Source organism: Alligator sinensis, unplaced genomic scaffold (genome assembly GCF_000455745.1).
Source record: "Alligator sinensis unplaced genomic scaffold, ASM45574v1 scaffold755_2, whole genome shotgun sequence".
Taxonomy (NCBI): domain Eukaryota; kingdom Metazoa; phylum Chordata; order Crocodylia; family Alligatoridae; genus Alligator; species Alligator sinensis.
Window position 1 is genome coordinate 2,319,198 of NW_005841883.1, and position 9,105 is coordinate 2,328,302.

Consider the following 9,105-nt stretch of genomic DNA (forward strand, 5'->3'; position numbering starts at 1 on the left):
TGGGAGGTTTTGGAGGCTGTGGCTGTCACTACTGGCACGGTAATTTTGACTATACACGATTTTCGCTTTACACACTGACTTTAGAACCTAACCCCCGCATAAGACGCGACTGACCTATACCAGGATTTGCATGTTTTAAGTCTATGCGGTGGTTTCCATTGTTTAAACTCTTGTTAAAGGAGCATTTCAATGTTTCCTCGGGTAACCAGAATAGAAAGTACTGTTGCTAACATCCCCTATCAACTTCCAAGAAGCCTATGAATCTAGGACATCCTAGCAAAGGCAATTTTGCTGGAATCTTCTAGCATAGCAATATTTGCCAGTTGTTCCTCTTTGCTCTGGGTAGTGAGTGTTTTAGTAGATATGTCAATTTGTCTTAGATTTACTGCTTTTCTCAGTTGCGCCACCTATTTTTATTGCTTCGTGTTGATAGCTTGCACATATTCTCTGTTTTAATTTTCAGGTTCCAAGGCAGCGACAGGATATGCAAAATAAGATTATTTTAGAATTAGTAGAATTTCAGAGTCCAAAAGAATTTCCAAAACTGCTGGGGTATGCAACAGTGCACCTTTATGAAGTTATTCAGGTGGGTATGGCAAAGACTAGGTTGCAGGTTGTTTGTATTGCACATGGTTTTGGAATTACCATACAGATTAACACACATTGTTGCATCTATTGATTTACATTGAAACAATAGTTCCATTTATTCCTTATGAATATCCAGTTACTATGTGATTGCCATTGTGATATTGATAGGTGTATATAGGTAGATAAAAGGAGAATTACTGGAGCCCTTGTTTTGGTCCCTTGACTTCCATTCAAGTGCTTGTTCTTTAGTTGTACATTGGGACAAGCTCCAGGAGTTCCCCTCCTTCTTTTGCTCTGATAGTGCCTTACATATATTTGAATTTTTTCCACATGGGCCTGAACACATGGCTATACAAAGAGGACTTTCATCTTTAAAACCTGTGAGGGGTCCACATGGGGTTTTCATGCAAACCTGGCAGTGAACAAATTAACAAATTAACTGCAAATTGAAATTACTCTTGTTCTGTAGTCTCAGATCACTCACTGTGATAAAACATGCAAAATGATTTGCTTAAAAAATGGTTGCATGTGAAACCAAGGCACTTTAGACAAATTATCTAAAGTTAACTCAGTTTAATGCAGTCAAGCTATAAAAGTATTTGGGTATCTACATGTTGAGTTAGGCACCTATTTAGGTCCCAGTCTTGCAAATACTAACAATGCAAAGCTTCATGTCAATCATTACAGTTGCCTATACACATGCTCAGGAATGGTGGTGGTGGTGGGGGTGTGTTTCAATTAGAGTGGTTCCCAAAAAGCCAATCTAATTAAAATGCCTCAGCATCACATGCATGAAGAGCCTTGTAAGGTTAGAAATGGCTGTGGGATGCTTTATCTAAACCTCATTGGTTTAGATAAAGCGCCCCCCCCCAGTCATTTTAAAACATGCAAAGGCTTATACATGTGACAGTAAGCCAATGCTAGAGCGTTCTAATTAGAACGCAGAACAGACTCAATTAATCGAGTCTGCTCCAACATGTTCTAATTAGAACACAAACCAGCACATGTATAGGCAGCCTATAAGCACTTAAAACAGTGGGAGAGTTTGCATGTGTAAAACGTATATTTATAGGAGCCAGGCCTTTGTCACCTAATTATCACCACCTAAATTTAACAATATGGCTTTAGGACAAAGAGTAATGTGATAGAACTGAAAAATGAACTAAAAGCGATTGAACTAAAAAAATTTTTTTCACTGTCATGGTTGGACAATCAAGCATTGTTGCTTGACTGACTTTTCAGTTATGAATGCTTTTGTATGACTTTTAAATGATCTTTGTGTGAAAGGAGTCTGTAACATCTGATATAGTTATAAGTTCTTGTATTTTTACATACTTGATAATATACTATATAAATCCTTTGCTTGAAAAATTAATGAATCAAAGCATTTTTTTTCTGTCTTTCCTCATCTCTGCAGAGAAGCCATTTCACTGAAACATTGGCCATGAGGAGTAGAAACATAGTAAGATTTTTGGTGGCAACTATAAAGTATTAAACCCACATACTATTGTTTTTGCCAAAAGATTTTGTTTGGTTGCAGACACATGTATAATTTAAACGTTGTCATACAACCTTTAAGGTGTATTGCATTTTAAAGCAAAAATTGAATAGAGAGAAAAGGATTATGACAGAACAGTACATAAACTCCAGTCTTTCCATGGTGCTAGTTAATAGGGTCATAATATTCTTGCTAAGTGTGTAGGCTCTAGTCTGCTCTTAGCCATGCCAGTGCCACCCCCATTGATTTCAAAGGGGTTTGCACTGATGGTGCTGACTGTGGCAGGAGGCTTGGTGCTCCTGCCACTTTAAGAAGCAGGCAGGTTACTGCTAGGGCAGCCTGCAGGTGCCATCAGGCTGATTATGGAGTCATTTGACCCTGGAGGAAGACTGAGCTTAGATAGGATATAAGCCCAGACCTGAGATGAGCCAGCGGTAACAGCTTGGAGCCTGCTGAGAGAATAGCACCTCAACAGGAGGGCTGCAGCTCCAGAAGGTACCACCTAAGGCAGCCTGGAGGTTTGGAGAGGAACTAAGGCGAGAGGAGGTTCCTAATGACCCAGGGAGGGGTCCAGAGCCTGTATTGAGAGGCTGAGAGTATGGGAGCAGCAAGGGTCCAGGAGCCAGAGGAGGGGCTAAGTAGAAGAGAACATAAATGAGGATGCCATCTGCGAGGCATGGGGCGTGGTGTAGGGGAGGAATGGAAGGCAATGACCACGGGCACCTGGTGGTCATTTGAGATAGCAATTTGGGAAGCCCTGGGGCAGCCTCCCTCATAAAAGTAACAGACATCAAGGTGTGGTGGGCCACTGAAGGGGTGGTTGCCTACAAAGTGAGGGCTGCAGGGACTCCAGGGGCTTCACAGCTACCCCTGGAGAGGCACCCTGTCGCACAACAGAGTTAAGACAGAATCTACAGAAAATTTCAGAGTTTTAAAATTAACAGGGATAATAAATAATAAAAAACAGGCTGTGTATATATGCTGTCTTACTCAGTTCCAGCTTCTTGGATCATTTTTGTGTTCATTATGTTTCTGTGGTTTCTGATATATTTTGTTTTGGGAAGCAACTAAGGGCAAGCATACAGGGAAACAGAACAACTTTGCTGCAGGAACATTGTATCCACAAATGTAGTGGGTAATGGTATATGGAGAAAAGGCATAGCCAGAACGATTAGAAAAAAGACTAATTCAGTTCAACCTCACTGCAGTATCCACAAGTGAAGTCCATAAAGTACCTTTTTCTTCTAGTGGCTTAACCTCTGAGGGAAAGTTGGCAATAAAAACAATGCCTGCTCCTTTGCAATGATACATTTCCCCTTTGAGCAATGGAGGTGAATCTAGCCATTATGTATATACATAATAGAATATAGAGAATAACGTTTGGTATTATCACCTGAATCATTAGACACTTAAAAATTAAAATACAAAGAATTATGCATAACCCATACAGGAATGAATCAAACAAAATATATACTAAAATTTGTAAAGTGTTTTGTAAAGAGATTGATTTTATACTAGAATGCTTGAACATCCAAGAATATTTTATACGTTGCCCCATTGTAGGCAAAGCCTACAAGTGACAAAGATTTTCTGAATTTGATTATGAAGAGAATGTCTATTATTAAGAACAATAGATTTATGAAAGAAAAAAGAAAAGGATAACATAAAGATCCTATAAAACATGATACGCTACTTACATGGGGTATGTCATATCTTGTTGCTTTGCTTACCATACTTGTATTTTACCAGAGAACTTATTTGTAAATGTGCTTGCAATAAGAGTTAACTATTGTATTTAAAAAAGAGAGTCTTTTTTTATATTTCCAGGTGGTCTGCACTTTGGAAGTGGAGTTTACATTCTGCTATGGAAGTTTTGGATATGGTTACTCACACCAGGTAAGGACCTGTCTTTTATTTCTTGTTCTGTTATGATATGGGAATGGGATTATGGCACTCATAGCAACCTCGTGGGTAAGCACCATGTCATAAAATCTTTCTTATTGTCCAGGTATCCAGGTTGTAGCTGTATTGGTCTAGAGGAAAAATCAATCAGGACTCATGGTAGAGGTGTAATACCTTTTATTAGACCAACAAGATTTAAAAAAAAATTAATTCTTTAATTGCAAGCTTTTGGGAACAAACACCCTTCATCAGGCATCAGAGAAAAGATTGTAAAAGTTCTTCTGGGTACAGTGTGGCAAAAAGGGGCAAAGTCCCATGGCCCAGTCTAAGTACTGGCCTGCCCCCTTTGTCTATGGGCAAACCACCCACCTCATTCACTTGCTGTGCTTGGTTGTAAATCAATCCAGAGTTTAATTAGGTGGATGGCTGCCCTTCAAGTGCCCTGATGTCCAAGGGCGATATGTACACACTCTGACCTTACCTTAATGTGTCCCATGCCTCGCAAATAACACACCCAGTTTGGTAAATCTCCAGCTTGTAGCCAGGCCAAACAGTACACAGTATACCTCTGGCATACTGCCCTGTTCTGGGCCACACTCACAACCCCCCTCTCACCGGGGCCTCTTTCACTCCGCCTGCTTTCACCAGGCCTCTCTCTCACCACCTATTCTGGGCCCCATTCACCCTGTCCTGCTCCCTTGAGTGACCCTGGAGGTGCCATCTGGCTTGACTGCACTCCTCAGCCAGCCCTGGTGCAGCCTTTTGGGTCTCTCCTGTAACCTTCATCTGAGCAGTGGCTGTGCAATTAGCCAAACTCTGGGGTGACTTTGCCCTAGCCCCTTACCAGAAACTTCGCCCTTCTCTCAGGCTAACCTCATCAGCACCCTCTCCCCATGGCCTCTCAACTACACCCTCCCACTAAGGCATTTCAACTTTGCCCCCTCACTAGGGCATAGGGTCGAACACCCCCATAGGCTCAGGTGCCCCTACTCAGTGTGCCTGGCCCACCACTCTCATTAATAACCCACGGGATGGTGAAGGCTGGGGTTAAGGCACCCCTACCTACCTTTCACCGGGGAGGTAACTGGCCTGGCATTTCTTGGGGACTCGCTCACCACAAGGAGTCCCACCAGGCCACTCTTGCCCAGCAGGGTGCAATTTCTAGTCATGCCCAGTAGGGCTGTGCGAAACAGCAACGCTTCGTTTCGACTTCTGTTTTGACATTTCGATGGGACAGTGTTTCATTTCAAGTTTAATTTCGAAACCACTGCTCCATTTCATTTTGTCGAAACTGTTTCGCTGTTTTGACGCTGTTTCAACGTTTTGCCCATAGGCTATAATGGGGAACCATGAAACTGCCTATAACTTTGTCAGTTCTTGCCTGATTCAGATGGAACTTGTAGGCATGGTAGCCCCTGCCAAGTTTCAAGGAGATAGGTGCAAGGGTTTCTGAGAAACTATACCTCAGGCTTCTGACAAACAAAACTCGTGATATGGGTGACACTGTGTGTGAGTTAAGACACTGCGGGGTGAAAACTGCAGGGATGGTAGCCCCTGCTGAGGCCATGAAGCCTGCAAGCTTTCAAGGAGAGAGGTGCAGGGGTTTCTGGGAAACTGCACCGCAGGCCGCTGACAAGCAAAAGTCGTGACATGGGTGACAGAAAGCAGGTCAGTTCAAACAATACTGTCTTTTATGCTGTTTTTCCATCCATCCCCCAGAGCACTGGGATTGGAGGGGACCTCAGGGATGGACCACAGCTACACAGCCAATATGAAAGCACTCCTTCTTCCCTCTTCCCCCACCCTCTCCTTACTTTCTGTTTCCCTGCAGGCAAGCCCTGCCTGAGTGTTGAAACTTTCAGAATGTTTTGACTGCCCACATTTCATTTCGAGGCTGTTTCAAATCCCTTCATTTCATTTCGATTTCGCTGTTTTGAGCTTGAAATGAGTCAAAACAGCGTTGAAAGGAAACTGCCGGGGAAATTTTGCACAGCCCTAATGCCCAGGACCTTGGGGCCTCCTGCTTCCTCATAGCCCCAGCCCTTACCTCCAAGATGTTCCAGCAGCAGTAGCCCCACCAGGTGATGTTACTCCCAGGCCGCTCTTATCAAACACCTGCCGGCTGCCTGCTCCAGCCCTTAAAGCGATGGAGTACTGAAGCTTCTCTGTCACACACAGGATTTCACTAAGAACTGCCTGCCCAGAGAAGTATTCCATCTATTGACTCCTCTGTGAAATCCTATGAAATATGAACTTTCATTTCTACACAGGAGAACTTTTACAATCTTTTCTCCAATATATGATGAAGGGTGTTTGTGCCCAAACGCTTGCAATTAAAGAATTTTTTTGCAAAAATCTTGTTGCTCTAATAAAAGAGATCACTTCTACCATGAGCCCTGATTTTTTATTGTCCAAGTGTTCCCCTTTGACAAGACAGAACTCCACCTGTCCAGAATATGGCAGGCCTTTGCCACTGGTATTTGATCTAGGAACACCGTGGTCCAGTTCACTCAGATGAAGTGCTCTCGCCTGCCATATCTTGATGTTACTGTCGTGAATCAGAGCAGCCGCCGGCAGCTGCCTGACTCACACTGGAGTGTTTAGATTTAGAGCTCGGCAGGCGGGTAATTGATGGATGGAGTGGAATTAACCAGGCACAGACACGTGTAGGTTACAGGAGTTTGTTTACTTACATCGCCTAGATAGTGATGGATGACACAGGCGAGCCTTTGTTCCGTTACAGCTTCGGTTACAGAGTTGAGTATACGCATATAACTTCGGTTACAGAGTCGAGTACACGCACACAGTCAGGTTACAACGGGATAATGACGGATGTGGCGCCGGAGACGAACGGTCGAGCTTGCAAGACTTTCTACGTCAATATTTTACGCTGACGGGGTGATTGATTGGGAATTGATCAATTTCCCAATTCTCTGGTGACAAGCACAGGTGTTTCCTGTGAGATCCCCAGAGCTCTCCGACTTGGGTGGAAACCGTTAAACTATTTATAGGCAGAGGTGTTTGACAGAGATGCCCAATTGTGAACCGTTATATGGAATCTTTAATTTTTTGGCAGGTGGCAGCTCTTTGTCTCCTCAAGTTACAAGGTAGTGGGTTAGGTTTCTCTACCTGTTACGTGTGTGCTACGTGTGAGGAGCTTACGCTTATTTTTGGACCAATTATATATAGTTTCCCCTAGCATTTTATTTCAGCTGACCAATTATCTACAGTACTCCGGCCGCGTTTTGTTTTAAGGAATTTTTGGCAGGGAAGTATTTTAACCCTTAATATTCAAATGAAGATGATTTGAATGGTATCTCTTGCTCAGTGGCATGGGCACAATTTAATTGGGTTGTGACATTTACCACATAAATTCCTTGGAGATGGAGAAATGGACCAATGGTAATCCCCAGAGCTCCAGGCCAATCTTCGTATGGGGCTTCAACCTCCCCTTTACACCACCCTAACCACATCAGATGAATTTAAGTGGGAATGTCTGGCTCTACAGGCTGTCTTCACTTTCTTTGAGCACAAGCCAGATATAAAGCTTACATGAGTGCTGGCCATGAAGAGAGCATAGGCAGACAAAGTTATTTGGGTAAATCCGATGTCTTTTATTAGACCAACTCAAATAGTTGGAAAAGTTCTATGAAGAGACAAATTCTCATGGAACTCTCAACAATAGTTGGTCCTTGAGTGAAAATTTGACCAAAACCAAAAGGACTAAAAAACGGTGCAAAACAAATCACAATCCATAGCTCTCTGTCGCTTTAGGGTCGAAACTCTCATCCCCAGTATAATTTCTGATTCTTCTCCCCTTTAACACAGATTCCCCTTATGGGCTTCTCACCCTCATCAGGGGCTGTAATTAAAGTTCTTTAGGCAGCCACAGAAGGAATATTTTCTCCATTAGATAGGTACAACAAACAATCAGGAAAAAAAAGAAAGGAAAAAAAAATCAACATGGTTATTTATCACAATCCCTCCTTCACTCGTCTGGTGCAAGGCTACTGCTGGCGGTCGTCACAATCAGTCCACCCTGGATCTGTATCTTGAGGCTAAGGTTTCTCCCAAGGCTGTCTAGAGAACCCATCTTCCCCTCTTAGGATGGCTCCTCCAGACAGTTAAGCGGCCCTCTGGGCACCATCTGCTTGCAGGTTCTCAGCTCCTGCCTGCTGGAGGACTCTCACTTTTGGTTTCTGGCTGTCCTGGAAGTGAGTCCACACCATGATCTGGTGCTGTCCTCCCTGTACAGCCCCTTACTGAGGCCTGAAATAACTTTGCCAGGCGCCTCTCCTCCAATCTGGAGGGAGAGGCTGCTTTTAAAACACTACGCCTTGGGTGAAGTGCAGCATGTTGGCTCCGGGACCAGGTAAGCATGGGGCTGCTCCACTGCTGTTCCCAGCATTTCTCTTAATGCCCTTGCAGCTCCCTCACACTTATAAGCTGATCAAGCTCCATCATATAAGCAGTTTTTATTGGCGGGAGGGTTTGTTCCTAATACTCCAACTAGAAGGGTGTTCCAGAATCTGACTACTATAAAGCTTAGAAGTCTCCTCACTTACAGTCCCTACTGTCGCAGGGCACCTCAGTGCCTGCTCCTAGGGAGTAGAAACTGCCAGGGAGAGAGAGCCCTGGCAGAACATATTGAGCACAGCTGCCAGTTGCCGGGGCAACTAAGGAGAGCCAGCTGCCTGTAGGAGGCAGGGCCTGGCCCTTATAAAGCCCAGGGCTGAGGCCAGGCTGGCAGTTCCCTGCCAGCAGCCAGAGGGGCAGGAGCTCCTGGAGCTAGGAGGCGAGCGATGCAGGAACCACTCTAGCTGAGAGAAGGATGGCAGCTCTGAGAGGTTTGGGCACCATGGTTTAGCCAGGAGGCTTTATGTTTGAGTTATAGCCAGGAGGCTCGAGTTTATGTTTGGCTTTGATATTACACCGGAGGCTTGGGTGAGGCTGTAGGGGTTGGAGGAGGCCTCATAGGGACCCCAGAGGTGTGGGGGCCCTGAGCGCAACCAGTGGGTTGCGGGCGGGGAACAGAGACCCTGGACTGTATGCGGGGTACGTAGACCCCAGCCCCAGAGAGGGGCAGCTTTGAGACGCCCCAGAGGGGGCACGACGCG

At 44.5% G+C, this 9,105-nt stretch overlaps 1 protein-coding gene across 6 annotated transcripts in view; it reads left to right on the forward strand.

The window, feature by feature from the left end:
• The window catches only part of C2CD6 (C2 calcium dependent domain containing 6), an 80,010-nt gene that overhangs the window by 22,594 nt on the left and 48,311 nt on the right, over positions 1-9,105 (forward strand). For 4 of the 6 annotated variants that reach the window (XM_025196702.1, XM_014516904.2, XM_025196704.1 and 1 more), the window contains exons 5-7: positions 464-586; positions 2,006-2,050; positions 3,914-3,982. In XM_025196702.1, the coding sequence (XP_025052487.1) occupies positions 464-586; positions 2,006-2,050; positions 3,914-3,982 (237 nt within the window). The remainder of the gene's footprint in view (positions 1-463; positions 587-2,005; positions 2,051-3,913; positions 3,983-9,105) is intronic. The other 2 variants (XM_025196703.1, XM_025196705.1) reach the window with 2 other exon arrangements.